Source organism: Stomoxys calcitrans, chromosome 5 (genome assembly GCF_963082655.1).
Source record: "Stomoxys calcitrans chromosome 5, idStoCalc2.1, whole genome shotgun sequence".
Classification (NCBI taxonomy): Eukaryota; Metazoa; Arthropoda; class Insecta; order Diptera; family Muscidae; genus Stomoxys; species Stomoxys calcitrans.
The window spans coordinates 23,325,103-23,343,531 of NC_081556.1; the positions used below are offsets into that span (position 1 = coordinate 23,325,103).

Below are 18,429 nucleotides of genomic sequence, written 5' to 3' on the forward strand. Positions count from 1 at the left end.
ACATTCGTTTAAAATTACATGATTCCAGCTTTAGCCGTTTGGGCTGAGCGATGATCAGGCAGTCAGTCTGCAATCAGTTCATCTCACAACTCTTTTGTATATATAGATCTGAACCATATAGGACACGGATGTCCAAAAACCTAGCATAAGTCACTGTGTGAAATTTCAGGGAAATCGGACAATAAATGCGCCTTCTTTTGGGCCAATACTTTAAATCGAGAGATCGGTCTATATGGCAGCTATATCCAAATCTGTACCGATCTGGGCCAAAGTGAGGAAAGATGTTGAAGGGCCTAACGCAACTCACTGTCCCAAATTTCGACGACATCGGACCATAAATGCGCCTTTTATGGTCCCAAAGCCTGAAATCGAGAGATCGGTCTATATGGCAGCTATATTTAAATCAGATCCGATCTGGGCCAAATTGAAGAAAGATGTCGAAGGGCCTAAGACAACTCTCTGTCCTAAATTTCAGCAAAATCGGACTATAAATGCGCACTTAAATGGGCCCAAGACCTGAAATCGAGAGATCGGTCTATATGACAGCTATATCCAAATCTGGACCTATCTGGGCCAAATTGAAGAAAGATGTTGAAGGGCCTAACACAACTCACTGTCTCAAATTTCGGCGACATAGGACAATGAATGCGCCCTTTTATGGGCCTAAGACCTGAAATCGAGAGATCGATCTATATGACAGCTATATCCAAATCTGGACCGATCTGGGCCAACTTGATGAAGGATGTCGAGTGGCCTATCGTAACTCTCTATCTCAAATTTTGGCTAAATTGTACAATAAATGCGCCCTTTTATGGGTCTAAGACCTTGAATCGAGGTATCGGTATATATGGGGGCTATATCAAGATATAGTCCGATATAGTCCATCTTCGAACTGTGAATCTGTGCAAAGTTTCAGCTCAATATATGTATTTTTAATGACTGTAGTGTGATGTCAACAGACAGACGGACGGATGGACTTGGCTAGATCGTCTTAGATTTTTACGTCGATCAAGAATATATATACTTTATTGGGACTAAAATGGATGTTTTGATACGTTGCAAATGGGATGACCCCATCCTTCGGTGGTGGGTTTAAAAATTAACCTTAAAGTAAGTCAGGAATTCCGTGCTACTTACAAAACACCTAAGTGCCGGTATCTATTAGCTACGAAAGCCTGCCAATGACAGAAGAAATGCTCCAAAGTCTCCTCATCTTCCCCACATGCACTACATCTGCTATCACTTGCAGCACCGATTTTGCATATGTGCTCTTACCTATATTTTCCTCATTGGAAATGTCGCTCTCTTGTACACAAGGCGTCAATTAAAGACTATAAAATAACCAAATTTCGCCTTGAGCGTCCATCATCCACCATAAGAGGTGTACTAATTTCGTCATTCCGTTTGTAACACATCGAAATATTGATCTGAAACGTCCATCAATTTTTGTACCCTCCACCGTAGGAGGTATACTAATTTCGCCATTCCGTTTGTACCACATCAAAATATTGATCTGAGCCATAACAAAGTATATAAATACATATATTCTTGATCGTCCGTCTGTCGAAAGCACGCTAACTTTCGAAGGAGTAAAGCTAGGTGCTTGAAATATTACCTAAATACTTCTCAGGTCAGTTTGGATTGTAAATGAGCTATATCCGTCCATGTTTTGATATAGCTGCCATATAAACCCATCATGGATTTTGACTTCTTGAGCTTCTATAGGGCGCAACTCTTATCTGATTTGGCTGAAATTTGCATGATTTTTTTGGTTTTGTTATAACTTTCAACAACTGTGCCAAGTATAGTCGAAATAGGTTCAAAACCTGATATACATAGCTCTCATATAAACCCATTTCGAATCTTGACTTCTTCAGACGCTAGAGGGCGCAATTATTTGTTCGATGTGGCTGAGATTTTGCATGAAGTGTTTTGTTATAACTTTCAACAACTGTGCCAAGTATGCTCCAAATCGGTTCACAATCTGATATAGCTCCCATGTAAACAGATTTTAGGTAATGACTTAAGCTCGATCTCAGATCTTACTAATCCGCTAGAGGGCGCAATTATTGCCCTGATTTGGCTGAAATTTTGCACGACGTGTTCTATTATGACCTCCAACAACTGTGCCAAGTAGGGTATAAATCGGTTCAAAAACTGATATATCTCCCATATGAACCGATCTCCCGATTATACCTCGTAAGTCTCTAGAGGGCGCAATTATTATCCGATTCGGCTAAAAATTTCGCACAATGATTTCCATTTTGATCTACAACAACCAAACCAAGTGTGGCCCTAATCGGTTTGTAACCTGGTATAGCTCCAGTAGCATAATAATTATTATCCATTATCCTTTGTTTGCCTATAAAGAGATATCGGGCAAAGAATTCGAATATAGCTCCCATGTTAACCGATCTCCCGATTTGACATATTTAGCCCCTAAAGCCGCAATTGTTATCCGATTAGACTGAAATGTTGCATGTAGTGTTCTGTTACGATGTCCAATAACTGAGCCAAGTATGGTTGATATCGTTGTACAACATGATATGGCTCCCATATAACCCGATCTCCAGATTTGACATCTTGAGGCCCTGCAGTCCGTAATTTTTGTCCGATTTGGCTAAAATTGTACATGTAGTGTTCTGTTACTACTTCCAGTAACTGTGCCAAGTATGATATAAATCCGTTCATAAGATGATATATCTCCCATATAAACCGATCTCCCGATTATACCTCTTGAGCCTCTAGAGGGCGCAATTATTATCCGATTCTCCTCAAATTTTGCACAATGACTTCCATTTATATCTACAAATAAACCAAATATGGCCCTAATCGGTTGATAACTTGGCATAGCTCCAATAGCATAGAAATTCTTATCCATTATCATTTCCTAGCTTTCAACTTTTATTTCTTGCAAGAAAAGATTGAAACGTTTTGGTTTAATGCCACTGGTTGGCTTAACTGTTATTGCAATACATGTTTTTTATAGTATAGCATATGTAAATTTTATGCAAAATGTATGCTAAAAAACAAAATTTCTATAAAAATCGAAATTTTTATGTACTTTCTCTTTCGATTTCATAGATCTTACAAAAGCACAGAGTTCAGTTTGGAAAGAAATATGGCCAACATAAGACCGTTGTCGGAGGAATTGCAAAAAATTGCCATCGAAGAATTAGGAGAGGTACCCTCCAGAATATCTGCCGATTTAAAGGCTCTTAAAACATGGATAGAACAACAGCCTCATTTAAGAGCTCGCACCGAAGATCAATTTCTCATACAATTCCTAAGAGGCAGCAAGTTTAGTCTTGAAAGAGCCAAAGAAAAAATTGATTTGTTTTACTCACTCAAAACAAAATATCCTGAAATGTTTGGTGCCATCGATGTGGATGAACCCAGGTTTAGGGAAATTCATAACTTGGGGTAAGTTCAGAAGACCTTAAAACTAGTATTAAATAATTTTTAAAAGTTTATACTTTATATTCTATTTCAAATAGTTGCTACACCATTTTACCAATTCCTCTCAACGAGAATGGACCACGCATAATGGTCTATCGTTTCAATTACAGTATTGACCTCTATTCAAATGAGGATATCTATTACCCGTCTAGTGCAATGTTTGAATTGACCATGCGCAATGATCCCTATACCGGTATACATGGTATCATTCTGATATTTGATTTTTCCCAAGGTAGTGTCAAACATTTTCTACAACTTACGCCAAGTGTTTGCAAGAAAATTGTTTCATTTATGGAAAAATCTATGCCGGTACGGGTTCCTTCGGTGTATTTCATAAATGTTCCCACAGCAGCTCAAGCATTTTTCAAGCTCATTGTAAACTTAGTATCAGAAAAACTACGAAAACGAGTAAGTCTCCGGATATATGCTCAAATTAAGCCTTTGTATAAGATATTGTTACTAAAAAAAAAGTTTTCATTGCAGATACATATTTTGGGCAAAGGTGTACAAGAATTGACTCAATATATTCCTCTCAAATATTTACCAAGTGATTATGGTGGTAAAAATGGATGTTTGAACGATTTGGCCAATGATTATAATAAAATTTTTGATTCACATCGTGAGTACATAAGGGAAAATGCACTTTATGGTACTAATGAAAGTCTAAGACCTGGAAAACCTTTAAATTTGGAGGGATTACATGGTTTGGGAGGATCCTTTAGAAAGCTGGTTGTGGACTAAATAGCAGAGATTAAATATTAGTACAATAATTAAGTTCATTATTTATTATACAAGTAGTTTTAATGTCATATCTCTTTTTATAATTCTCATTTCTGATTATTTATTAAATAAAAAAAATTAAACAAATTCTGATTTGGATAAAATTTATTAGACAACAGTCATTATGCTGCAATTTGTCCCAAAATTTCGTGAAGAATGGTTAAACAAGTAAAGGCGTGCTAAGTTCGGCCGCGGCGAGTCTTATATGCCCTCCACCATGGATCGCATTTGTCGAGTTCTGTATCTCTTTTAAGGCAAACAAAGGATAATGGATAAGATGGATTGCTATGCTATTGGACCTACATCAAGTTATTGTCTGATTCGCACCATAATGGAATTAAATGTTTGAGACCTTGTAGAAGTCACAGTAAAAAATTTAATAAAATTAGGAAAGGAATTGTGCCCTTTAGGGCCTGAAGGATTAAATCGGGAGATCGGTTTATATGGTAGCTGTTTTAGGTCATAGCCCGATTCAAACCATATTCGACACGTATGTTGAAGGTCATGGGAGTCATTGTGCAAAATTTCAGCCAAATCTGACAAGAATTGTGCCCTCTAGAGGCTTAAGATGTATAATCGGGAGATCGGCTTTTACGGGAGCTATTAGGTTGCCCAAAAAGTAATTGCTGATTTTTCATATAGTCGGCGTTCACTAATTTTAAGCATTAATCGAATTGGATCGTCTTGTAACTGAGCGTGAGATAGGAGATAAGTTAAATATATACCAAAATCAACCGTTCATTATCACATAAAAAGTCTTGGACTGGTGAAAAGGCTTGATATTTGGGTACCACATGTATTGAAAGAAATTCATTTAACAAACCGAATCAACGCTTGTGATATGCACCTTAAACGCAATGAATTCGATCAGTTTTAAAACGAATCATAACTGGAGATGAAAAATGGATTGTTTACAACAACGTTAGTCGAAAACGATCATGGTCCAAGCATGGTGAACCAGCTTCAACCACTTCAAAGGCTGATATCCACCAAAAGAAGGTTATGTTGTCTGTTTGGTGGGATTGGAAGGGTTTGGTATATTTTGAGCTGCTTCCAAGGAACCAAACGATTAATTCGGATGTTTATTGTCAACAATTGGACAAATTGCATACAGCTATCAAGGAGAAGCGACCAGAATTGGTCAATCGTAAAGGTGTCATATTCCACCAGGACAACGCTAGACCGCACACATCATTGGTCACTCGCCAAAAACTAAGTGAACTTGACTGGGAACTTTTGATGCATCCACCATATAGCCCTGACCTTGCACCATCAGACTACCATTTATTTCGATCTTTGCAGAACTCCTTAAATGGTAAAACTTTCGGCAATGATGAGGCTATAAAATCGCACTTGGTTCAGTTTTTTGCAGATAAAGGCCAGAAGTTCTATGAGCGTGGAATCTAAATTTGCCAGGAAGATGACAAAAGGTTATCGATCAAAATGGCAATTATATATTTGATTAAAGTTCATTCTAAGTTTTATTAAAAATGCATTTCCTTTCTTTTAAAAAATCCGCAATTGCTTTTTAGGCAACCCAATATATTAGATTATGAACCCATTTCAACCATACTAAGGCACAGTTGTTGCGAAGACTAAACAAAACACTTATGCGAAATTTCAGCCAAATCGGATAATAATTGCGCCATCTAGTGGCTCAAGAAGTTAATATCCCAGATCGGTTTATATATCAGCTGCATCAGGTTATAAACCGATTTGCACCATACATGACACAGTTGTTGGAAGTCATAAGAAAACACGTTTTGCAAATTTTCAGCCAAATCGAACAAGAATTGCGCCTTGCAGTGGCTTAAGAAGTCAAGATCGAAGATCGGTTTCTGTGGCAGCTATATCAGGTTACGAAGCGATTTGAACCTTACTTAGTATAAAATTTCAGTCATATCGGATAATAATTGCGCCCTCTAGTGGACCGTATTATGGTCAGGCAGTCTAAAACAGATCTCAGTCCCTGGGATCTCAATGTAAACCCCCAGGCCGACTCTGTCCTCTAGCTTTGCTCCATCCGTGTAACATGATCTTCCAGCTGGCAATACTAGGGTTCCGTCAATCCAAGACTGTGCCGATGGCAGCAATGCCTCGCACTCGAGTTCAAGGTTCATCTCAGGTATCCGATCGGAAACCTTTTCCCTTCCAGGTTTCCTATCTTCGCCTCGATTATACCGCGATGGTATGAGCTGCTCCCATCCTCAATCCATTCTCCCATCGCCTTAAGTCTCAAGTCCCGCAGTGGCTGCCTAACACTTAATCTATATGTCAATGGGTCGGATATCTAAAATAATCTCCTGTGCCCTAGTGGGCGTGGCCCTTATCGCTCCGCCTATGCCAAGACAACATGTTCTCTGAACCTGTTGTATGGTCCTTATGTTAGACCTTTTCTCCATAGCAGTCCACCAAACTACTGAGGCGTATGTAAATATTGGTCTAATCACGCTCCTATAGAGCCGTTGGACTATCCTAGGATTCAGTCCCCATATGGTAGCTATAGCAGGTTATGGCAGTAAATGGAGATAAGGCGAAATGGATTATTTTAACTCCCAAAACGTCTTGTACAACCGAGCGGATAAAGAAAATGGGGAAAGTTGGGAACCACAACTTTGATCTACCTCGGCACCGCCATAACCGAAACGAATTGCACCCGTTTTGAGAAAAAGTAAAGAATAACGCTGGCAAACAGATGCAACTTTGGATTAAGTAAGCAGTTTAGAAACAAGGCCATCTCTCGACAGACAAAGATTACACTATACCAGACATTGATACTACCCGTGTTGTTGTATGGTTCTGAGGCATGGGTACTTGTGAAAGCAGATGAGGCGTAGCAGATGGAGTATTGAAGACGAAACTTCTTCGTAAAATATATTTGCGTTAATGAAGAATATAGGCGACGTATGAACCACGTGCTGAATAACGACAAGTATAGTTACACGTATCAAAATACAACGACTGCGTTGGCTAGGTCATATAGTCAGAATGGTTGAAAATGTGGTTGAAATGGCGCAAAATGTCAGCCATAGGAGTAAACACCATATTTTCCCAGAAGTTCCGTTACGCCGTATCCACAATATTTTGTAGACTGTTGGAAAAGAAATGCAAGTGTTCAGTATAGATATGTATTATTATCTTCAAACTAATACTTACCATGAAAGGTATACCTCCATCTGTAATTAGCAGTATAAATCCTTTGCTCTAATATAATCCATTGCTGCATATATTGTAGATCGAATTTCAATGTTAAAAGTTCCTGCAAACAAAGATAAATAATGACCAGTAACTCAACATCATTTTTGGTTGTTAATAGCTAACGCTTTCCAAATTTCAGGCCATGTCACGCTATATGTTCGGGGTGTTGTGAGCAGTAGCGATGAAATCTTGTTTCTGCAATTCCACTGCAGAATATGAAATTTCTTCCTGTTATTGTATTCTGAGACGAGAATGAAAAACATTATTTTAACAGAAGGAAGAGATGGATATTGTGACTCTTCAAATTAATTTGGTCAGTTTATTTCATATTTTTGCAATATTTAATTTTTTTCTTCTTAGCGTCCCCGAAGTTTCTTGGAAAATGCGTACATCGGACTCAGGGTTGTAATACTGTTTGTGCGAGACGTGAATGGTTTGCATGGTTATCAACTGTTATGTGTGTGTTGACGCCTTTTCGTCGGCGGCACATATATAACCCTTTGCAGCCCAGGTTAACAGACAACAGGTAGGAGCGTGTTAAGTTCGGCCGGGCCGAATCTTATAAACCCTCCACCATGGATCGCATTTATCGAGTTCTTTGTATGGTATCTCGTTTTAGGCAAACAAATAATAATGAATACAAATTGTTATGCTATTGGAGATATATCAAGTTGTAGTCCGATTCGGACCATAAGTAAATTGAATGTTGAAGAGCATAGTATAGAAGTCATGGGGTAATATTTCAGGTCATTCGGATAAGAATTGCGCCTTGTAGGGGCTCAAGAAGCATATTCGGGGGATCGATTTATATGGGAGCTATATCAGGCTATAGATCGATTAAGACCACATTGGACAAGTATGTTGAAGGCCGTTGTATAAAAATTTCACCCAAATCCGATAAGAATTGCACCCTCTAGAGGCTTAAGAGGTCAAGATCCCAGATCGGTTTATATGGCAGCCATATTTTTCGCGGTTTTTGGAAGTCATAACAAAACACTTTCCGCACAATTTCAGCCAAATCGTATAATCGACTCATATCGATCTATATTTGGATATGACTACCAAAAAGACCAATATTTTGCTCTACAAAATTGAACAACGACTTGTACTTATTGGACCACTCAATATCCATGTCGGATTTGGTCCAAGTCGTACCCTATTTCGATAAAGCTGCTATACGGGCCAATTATGCATTTTTCACCGGATTATGAGGAAAGGTGGTTTACATATATACCCGAGGTGGTGGATATTCAATGTTCGGCTTTAACGCCTTTGTATTGGGTTGCCCAAAAAGTAATTGCGGATTTTTCATATAGTCGGCTTTGACAAATTTTTTCAACGGCTTGTGACTCTGTAATTGCATTTTTTCTTCTGTTAGTTATCAGCTGTTACTTTGAGCTTGCTTTAGAAAAAAAGTGTAAAAAAAGTATATTTGATTAAAGTTCATTCTAAGTTTTATTAAAAATGCATTTACTTTCTTTTAAAAAATCCGCAATTACTTTTTGGGCAACCCTACTAGTTTCATTTTTGCTTTGGAATTATTAAATGAAATAATTGGTGGTTTTTTTTGTAGCACCGAAATGTTTTTTTATTAGTAGGAAATTGTCATAACACCCAATGGGCCTTATGACCGCTATGTGTGCGGTCATAACGCTCAATTTCATTTTGGGCTTTATGACGACGGCATGAGTGGTCATAACATCCAAAATAGATTTTGGGTCTTATGACCTTTGGGCGTTATGACAGGTCTCCCTTTAGATATAGCAGCTATACAAACCAATCTCCCAATTGTACTTCTTGAGCCTCTATAGGGCGCAATTTTATCCGCTTTGATTGAAATTTTGAACGTGTTAAACTTTTATGACTTCTAACAGCAATGAAAATTTTTATCCGCTTTGGCTGAAATTTTAAACTTGTTATACTTTTATGACTTCTAACAGCCATGAAAACTACAGTCCATTTCAGCCCATAACTATTTATTTGAAAAAATTATTCAAAGTGCTTGACAAATGCGATTAATTATGGAGGGTATATAATATTCGGCCGGGCTGAACTTGTTATACTCATATCGTATAAAAAAAAATTCTACTCTTCAAAGCTTCGAATTTTTGTTTTGTTTTTTCTGCATTGATTAGCAAATACTAACCACCTTACGCGTATTTTTAAAATTTTTGTTCACATATCTTGTCATCAGTTTAAAACAAGAAATGGTACAAATAAGACGTTTGCCGGACGAACTGCAAAACGTAGCAGCCAAAGAGTTGGGCGAGGTGGAATCCAGAATACCCGAGGACTTGCAGGCCTTAAAGACATGGATTAAACAACAACCTCATCTTAAAGCGCGTACCGATGACCAATTACTCATCCAATTCCTAAGGGGTTGCAAATACAGTTTGGAGAAAGCAAAGAACAAATTGGATTTGTACTATTCCCTCAAAACCAAATATCCCCAAATGTTCAACCCAACCGATGTGGATTCACCCAAATTTAGAGAAGTTCATAATCTCGCGTAAGAATTTAAAAATTAAATTTCCCATCTTAAGATTACCCGAAAAACTTTTGTTTGTGTTTTAAGATTGTACACACCTTTACCAAAACCGCTGTTCGAAAATGAGGCACGCATATGGGTATGCCAGTTAAATTACTCAGCTGACCACTACCATATCGAAGATATGTATCATCCATCATCCGCCATGTTTGAATTGTCCTTGCTCAATGATCCATTTGCCGGTGTCCATGGAATAATTTTGATTTTTGATTATAGCAAAGTGACATACGGTCATTTGGCACAGTTCACACCGAACTTCCTGAAGAGGGTTGTCTCATTTCTGGAAAACTCCATGCCTTTTCGAATTCGCGCAGCTTATTTTACGCATGTTCCTTCATTTGCACAGCTTAGTATGAAGCTTATATTAAGTTTGGTTTCCGAGAAAATAAGAAAAAGAGTAGGAAGTATTGTGGAAATAAGGAAATTTCTCAAAACTAAATTTTACTTCTGTTATCTTTCAGTTGTTTATTTTGGGGTCAGACATCAAGGAATTATCTCAACACATACCCTTGGAGTATTTGCCTATGGAGTACGGTGGTAAAAATGGTTCAATGAAGCAAGTGACACAGGATTATCATAAGGTCTTTGATGAATATCGAGAATACTTCAAAGAGAACGCCAATTATGGTACAGATGAAACAAAGCGTCCCGGTAAGCCACTCGATTTAGATGGTCTCTTTGGAGTGGGAGGTTCATTTCGAAAACTAGATGTAGATTAATTTTGTTATCGTTGCTATTGTTGTTAACATTAAACGTATATCTGTGCTTGGCAAAATGCTTTAATACAAATTAATTTGAATATCAATGGTTAATAAATCACAATGAAAGTCATTAGCTTAGACATGTGAGTTTGTCAGTGACTTCAGTTAATTCAAATTCTGATATGCGGACATGCTAACCTCTGCGCTAAGGTGGCCTTCCGTAGCGCCCTACACCTAGCCTATAAATACAAAAGTGGGGCTATATCTAATTCTGAACCAATTTTAATGGACATCGGCGGATGTATTCAGATAGGTTATTAAAATTACTTTATCAAATTTCGAGCAAAGCAAATATGTTCAAAATGTAATAACTACGGGTGACAAATGACAAAAAATTACCAAAATGTGGCGAACATATAGATGGGCGCTATATCTAAATCTGAACCGATTTCGATCAAATTTTACGGATATTGTGGAATTCGTCGAGGAAAGCGTTGTACAATATTTTGGGATGATTCGTCGATAAATGCGCTTGCAGTGGGTCTGGGAGTGAAAATCGGATGATACATATATATGTGAGCTATACCTAAATCTGAACAGATTTCTATGAAATTCACCAGTAATATCGAGAGTCATAAGAAAATCCTTCGTGTCGAATTTCGTGAGAATCGGTTAACAAATGACCATTTTATTGCAGTATTACTGCAAATCGGATGAACACATATATGGGAGCTATATACAAATCTGAACCGATTTCTATGAAATTCACAAGTATAATTGGGAGTCATAAGAAAATCTTTCCTGCCAAATTTCGAGAGAATCGGTTAACAAATGACCATTTTATTTCTGTATTACTCCAAATCGGATGAACACATATATGGGAGCTATATACAAATCTGAACCGATTCCTATGAAATTCACCAGTAATATGGAGAGTCATAAGAAAATCTTTTCTGCCAATCGGTTAACAAATGACCATTTTATTGCTGTATTACTGCAAATCGGACGAACATATATATGGCAGGTATATCCAAATCTGAACTGATTTCTATGAAATTCACCAGTAATATTGAGAGTCACAAGAATATCCTTCCTATCAAATTTCAAGAGAATCGGTCGACAAATGACTATTTTATTGCTGTATTACTGCAAATCGGACGAAAATATATATGGGAGCTATATCCAAATCTAAACCGATTTATATGAAATTCGCCAATAATATTGAGAGTCATAGAAAAATCCATCCTATAAAATTTCAAGAGAATCGGTCAACAAATGTCCATTTTATTGCTGTATTACTAGAAATAGGAAGAACATATATGTATGGGAGCTATATAGAAATCTGAACCGATTTCTATGAAATTCACAAGTAATATTGGAAGTCATAAGAAAATCTTTCCTGCCAAATTTCGAGAGAATCGGTTAACAAATGACCATTTTATTGCAGTATTACTGCAAATCGGATGAACACATATATGGGAGCTATATCCAAATCTGAACCGATTTCTTTGAAATTCACCAGTAATATTGAGAGTCATAAGAATATCCTTCCTATCAAATTTCAAGAGAATCGGTTAACAAATGACCATTTTATTGCTGTATTACTGCAAATCGGACGAACATATATATGGCAGGTATATCCAAATCTGAACTGATTTCTATGAAATTCACCAGTTATATTGGGAGTCATAAGAAAATCTTTCCTGCCAAATTTCGAGAGAATCGGTTAACAAATGACCATTTAATTGCTGTATTACTAGAAATCGGACGAATATATATGTATGGGAGCTATATCCAAATCTGAACCGATTTTTTCGAATTTCAATAGGCTTCGTCTCCAGGCCGAAAAACATGACCATACCAAATTTGAAGATGATCGGATGAAAATTGCGACCTGTAGTTTGTGCACAAATTAACATGGACAGACGGACAAACAGACGGACAGACAGACGGACATAGCTATATCGAATCAGCAAGTGATTCTGACTCGATCGGTATACTTATCAGTGGGTCTATCTCTCTTGCTTTTGGGTGTAACAAACAAATGCACTAAGTTATAATACCCTGTACCACAGTAGTGGTGTAGGGTATAAAAACAAAAGCTTATTTAGTTTGGCTTGGCCGAATCTTATATACCCTCCACTATAGATCGAATTTGTCAAGTTCGCTCTTTAGGCGGTTTCTCTTTTTAAAGACAGAAACTTAAAAAGCTTAGATAAAGCTTTTTTTTCGAGAGGCATTAGAATATGGTTCATGGGTATATTCCATGCGGAACTCCTTCAGGTTGGCAGTGCGGGACATACACATAGCGGATGTCCTATGATCTCTTTCCTCGAAGTCCCCACAGCTTCCGCAGAAGTCGTTCAGCAAGTTTTCCGATCAGAGAGTGACCTGTCATGAGGTACACCATGACTGAGACGGCTGTACCATCCAGCGTTGAATGCGGCAGATCTCTGCAACTCTAGACTAGACCACATAATTTTGTAGTGATCACCACCCTCAGTTTGTGATCATCTGTCATTCCTTGCTCTTCAGGCCTGATACTGAACAGTTAGTTTACATGTCTTTAGAGGCATATCGACATATTTCAGATCCACTGGCATGTGTGGGGTAGTTTCTAGTCTCGCAAGCTCGCCTACTCTATATAAACTTGGGATATCTCAGTGGCTCAGCACCCAGAGCAGGTGATTTTGAGCTGTTCAGCCATTGGACTAGGCCTAGTTCCGACCATATTTCGATTTTGCTGCTATATAGACTTATCTGTCGATTTATGGTCTGAAGCTAATAAATTGGGTATTTACTACCCGATTTCGTTGAAATTTGGATCTGTTACTTGTATAAATCTTCTCGGAACCTGAACCAGATATGATAAAGACCGGCCCATATTTGGATATTTATATGGATGTAGTTGAGTTAAAATAAAATTGGATAATAAATCTATCAATGGTGGTACGTATCAAAAGTTAGACGCGGCCGAACTTAATGCATTTTAACTTATTATAACTCCTCGAAATATTCCTCTGAGACCCCATAAAGTATATATATTCTTGATCTTCAGGTCATTTTTAAGTCGATCTAGCCAGGTCTGTCCGTCTATCTGTTCGTCCGTCCAAGAATACTTCTTATTAGTGTAGGTCGGTTGGGATTGTAAATGGGCCTTATCGGTCCATGTTTTATACAGCTGTCATTTAAACCGATCTTGGATCTGGACTTATTGAGTTACTAGAGGTCGCAACTCTTATCCGATTTGGTTGAAATTTTGCATGAGATGTTTTGTTATGATTTTCAGCAACAGTGTTAAGTGTGGTTCAAATCGGTCCATAACCTTATATACCTGTCATAGGAACCGATCTGGGGTCTTGACTTCTTGAACCTCTAGAGGGCGCAATTTTTATCCGATTTGGCTGAAATTTGGCTAGAAGTGTTTTGTTATGACTTCTTACAACTGTGCCAAATATTGTTTTAATTGGTCCATAACCTGATTTAGCTGCCATATAAACCAATTGGGATTTTGACTTCTTGAGCCTCTAGTATTCGCAATTATTATCCGATTTGGCTGAAAATTCGTACAACGACTTCCCTCATGATCTTCAATAAACGTGTCAATTATGGTCTGAATCGGTCTATAGCCAGATACAGCTCCCATATAAACCGATCACCCTATTTTACTTCTTGAGCCCCTAAAGGAAGCAATTTTTATTCGACTTGGCTGAATTTTTGCACAACGACTTCTACTACGGTCTCCAACATTCAGTTAAATAAATAAAATAAATAACGATAACTTGATATTATAGCTCCTCTATCATAGCAATACTTTCCTTTTATCAAATGTTAGCCTAAAAAGAGATACCGGGAAAAGAACTCGGCAAATGCGATCCATGATGGAGGGTATATAAGATTCGGCCCGGCCGAACTTAGCACGCTTTTACTTGTTTTTAAACTCTGCTAGTTGTTACGTTTTGCAAGCCATCATAATTTTATTACGTCTTAGAACCGGTTTACCGTTACACACACGATAAATAGTATGCAGCTTTCGGCCCAGTTTATTATGAACCTGATCTAACTGAGAATATTATAGAACAAAGTCCATTTGAGGCAGAACAAAACAATTTTAATGTGACGTAGTCTTCAACAGCGACGTGAGTGAAACTGGATAACATTCAAATGAGCGTTTAACCTCTCGTAAACCCGAATTCGAATGTTACTATACAAGAATATATATAAATGTTGAAGACAAAATTCTAATATACCCCTTCCCCATAAAGTGAGACAAGACCTCATCATTCCATATGTAACATATTGAAGTGTTGATTAGAGCATTTGCCGAGAATTGTAAGAATCATTATGGAAAACACCGATAGTATAAAAAGCAGTAAGGAAAGACAAAAGACGGGCGGTGCCGACTGTATAGTACCCTACACCTACCCAATAAGTACAAAGTGAGACCTATACCTTATTTTCAACCAATTTGGGTGGTCCTCGGCGATTGTTTTTGGATGGTTATTAAACAATTCGTATCAAATTTCGAGCAAAAGTGTTCACACTGTAATAACTATGATTGACAAATGACAACATTATTGCAAATTACTCCAAATCTGACAAATATATATATGTGAGCTGTCTAAATCTGAACCGATTTCGAACCGATAGTCGTCAAGGAAAGCGTTGTGCAAAATGTTGATAAGATTGGTCAATAAATGCGCTTGCAGTGCCTTTAGAAGTGAAAAGCTAGTGAAATAAATATATGGCAGCTTTATCTAAATCAGTATCGATTTCTATAAAATTCACCACAAATATCGAGAGTCAAGAAAAAATCCTTTCTGCAACATTTCAAGAGAATCAGTAAACAAATGAACCCTATATTGCAATATTTCTCAAAATCGGACGAACTTATGTATAGGAGCTATATCTAAATCTGAAACGATTTCGACCAAACTCCATAGATATTGTAGTAGCTGTTGAGGAAAGCGTTGCACAAAGATTTTGGCAGGATTGGTCAAAAAGTGCTTTTGAAGTGAAAATCGGGCAAAATACATATCTCGAAGCTATATCTAAATCTGAACCGATTTGTATGAAATTCATCAGTAATGTCAAGAGTCGCAAGATATTCCTTTCTGCCACATTTCGAGAGAATCGGTTAACAAATAAACACTTTCTTGCAATTTTTCTTAAAATCGGACAAACATATGTAAGGAAGTTATATCTAAATCTGAAACGATTTCGACCAAACTCTTAAGATATTGTAGTAGTCTTCGAGGAAAGCGGGGTCCAAATTTTGGGAATATTGGCCAATAAATGCGCTTACAGTGGCTCTAGGAGAGAAAATCGGGCAACCTATATGTATGAGAGCTTTTCTAAATATCAACCGAATTCGCCAGAAATGTCCAGAGTCATGAAAAAATACTTTCTGCCAAATTTCGATAGAATCGGTTAAAAAATAACCACATTATTGCAATATTAGTCCAAATCGGACGAACATATATATGGCAGCAATATCCAAATCTGAATCGATTTTTGAGTTGAGCGTCATGCGCAACGTCATAAACCATTCAGAGCAATGCAGATGCATGTGCCGCCGACAAAAAGGCGTCAGCAACATACACAGGCAACAGCTGAAACCATGGAAACCATTCCGGTGTCGCACAACCAGTATTACAACGTTCACTCGGATGTACGCATACGCCAAGAAAAGTATGGGGATATATTCATTTTGCCATTCCGTTTGCAACGCATCGAAATATCTATTTCCGACCCTATCAATTATATATATTTTTGATCAGCGTAAAAATCTAAGACGATCTAGCCATGCCCGTTCGTCTGTCTGTTGAAATCACGCTACAGTCTTTAAAATTGAGCTGAAACTTTGCACAGATTTTGTTTTTGTACATAAGCAGGATAAGTTCGAAAATGGGCTATATCGGACTATATCTTAATGGAGCCCCCAAATAGACCAGTATGACGATTTAGGGGCTTAGCCCCATAAAATTCACATTTATTATCCGATTTTGTTGACATTTGAGATAGTGAGTTGTGTTAGGCCAGTCGACATCCTTCCTTATTTTGGCCCAGATCGGTTCAGGTTTGGATATAGCTGCCATATAGACTGAACTCTCGATTCAAGGTCTTGGGCCTATAAAAAGCGCCTTTATTATCCGATTTCGCCTAAATTTGGGACATTGAGTTGCGTTAGGTCTTTCGACATCCTTCTTCAATGTGGCTCAGATTGGTTCAGATTTGGATATAGCTGTCATATAGAACGATCTCTCGATATAATGTTTTTGGGCCATAAAAAGCGCATTTTTTTGTGCGATTTCGCCGAAATTTAGGACAGTGAGTTGTGTTGGGACCATCGACAGTCCTCTTCAATTTGGCCCAGATCGGTTTAGATTTGGATATAGCTGCCATATAGACGACGATCTCTCGAATTAAAGTCTTGGCCCCATAAAAAGCACATATATAATACGATTTCGCTGAAATTTGACACAGTGACTTATGTTAGGCTTTTCGACATCCATGTCGTTTATGGTTCAGATCGGTCTATATTTGGATATGGCTACCAAAAAGACCAACATTTTGTTCCACAAAATTTTAAAATGGCTTGTACTTATTAGAGCACTCAATATCCGTGTCGAATTTGGTCCTAATCGAACGATATTGTGATAAAGCTGCTATGGGAGCATAAATTATGAATTTTTTACCTGATTATGACGAACATTGGTTTACATTTATTCTCCAAAGTTCGGCCCGGTCGAACTTAAGGCCTTTATACATGTTTAAAACTAAAATTTGAATAACACAAAAATCATATTTTTCTTCTATTAGTTAAAGACAGATTATAAAATAAAACCCGCATGGGGACGTCTTTTCTTCTGTTCCCTGCAATCTTCATACAGGTGAAATTTTCACAAATATTCGCAATTTACCAAATGATGTCACTGATTATGTAATTTTTGGCCCTTCACAAATGTGTCCTACAGGATTACTTTATTATGTTGTTGCAGCTGGTAAGCTTCATGTATGAAAAATTGGAATTTTTACTCTTAATTTCTTTATACATGTTGCTCCGGTAATTATCTCGCTCTGTTGTGGCTACTAATTTGATTTTTTTTTTTTTCAATAATCCTGAAAATGTTTGTACACAGAAATCTTTGCAGGATTTGACTCGAGGCATAACAATAATCATCTGTTAACTAAGCTAAAAGGCCTTAAAGAAAAAAATTTTTAAATTTTATTAAAAATAGCCTTCATTGTAATTAATAAAAATTCGCGTACAATGTGCTGGCCCTAAGCATTGTTTTGTGCGAGTGTTGGCCATGGTTCTTGGTGTTTCAATTTTGAGGGCAATTAACCTGTTGCCCATTTAATATCCATGGCTGAATTTAACACTTTCGCAGTTTCAGCCTTTAAACACCTTGAGCGAACATTCACTTTTTGTTTTGGTGAATCAACCCTCCTATGGTCATCCTTGGATGCTTGAGTGTGTCCCGGTTACTCCCAAAATGAAATGGTTAACACAAGGCCATTTGTACACACTTGACTGACCAACATACCGAACAACTCCGACAAAATGAGTCTTTAAATATCAATGTAATTATAAATAAATTAAGCGTGTTAAATGTATTAAAACGCCCCTTTTTCGCTATGGCACAAGGCGTACCACAACCAACATACATAGTGCCCCATCTTCAATGGGCATTGCATAAAAAGTATCCATTAAAGTCTTTTGACGTGACTTGGGATCAA

The 18,429-nt window shown here is 37.5% G+C and overlaps 2 protein-coding genes across 2 annotated transcripts; both read left to right on the forward strand.

The window, feature by feature from the left end:
- Positions 1-3,121: 3,121 nt before the first annotated feature.
- LOC106091346 (alpha-tocopherol transfer protein-like) lies at positions 3,122-4,200 on the forward strand. Its single transcript, XM_013257837.2, has 3 exons — positions 3,122-3,423; positions 3,498-3,867; positions 3,943-4,200. Exons 1-3 carry the CDS (start codon positions 3,122-3,124, stop codon positions 4,198-4,200), a joined length of 930 nt encoding a protein of 309 aa, XP_013113291.2.
- Positions 4,201-9,567: 5,367 nt separating this feature from the next.
- On the forward strand, positions 9,568-10,824 carry LOC106091342 (alpha-tocopherol transfer protein-like). The gene is made up of 3 exons (XM_013257834.2): positions 9,568-9,946; positions 10,013-10,382; positions 10,447-10,824. Exons 1-3 carry the CDS (start codon positions 9,645-9,647, stop codon positions 10,702-10,704), a joined length of 930 nt encoding a protein of 309 aa, XP_013113288.2. The 5' UTR covers positions 9,568-9,644; the 3' UTR covers positions 10,705-10,824.
- The last annotated feature ends 7,605 nt before the right edge of the window (positions 10,825-18,429 follow it).

What these genes read in the sequence shown, in the direction of transcription:
- LOC106091346 (XM_013257837.2), top strand. Translation starts at nt 3,122, where the DNA reads ATGGCCAACATAAGACCGTTGTCGGAGGAATTGCAAAAAATTGCCATC. An exon ending in AGGGAAATTCATAACTTGGG is followed by an intron (nt 3,424 to 3,497) that starts GTAAGTTCAGAA and finishes TATTTCAAATAG; the next exon opens with TTGCTACACCATTTTACCAA. An exon ending in CAGAAAAACTACGAAAACGA is followed by an intron (nt 3,868 to 3,942) that starts GTAAGTCTCCGG and finishes TTTTCATTGCAG; the next exon opens with ATACATATTTTGGGCAAAGG.
- LOC106091342 (XM_013257834.2), top strand. Translation starts at nt 9,645, where the DNA reads ATGGTACAAATAAGACGTTTGCCGGACGAACTGCAAAACGTAGCAGCC. An exon ending in AGAGAAGTTCATAATCTCGC is followed by an intron (nt 9,947 to 10,012) that starts GTAAGAATTTAA and finishes TTGTGTTTTAAG; the next exon opens with ATTGTACACACCTTTACCAA. An exon ending in CCGAGAAAATAAGAAAAAGA is followed by an intron (nt 10,383 to 10,446) that starts GTAGGAAGTATT and finishes GTTATCTTTCAG; the next exon opens with TTGTTTATTTTGGGGTCAGA.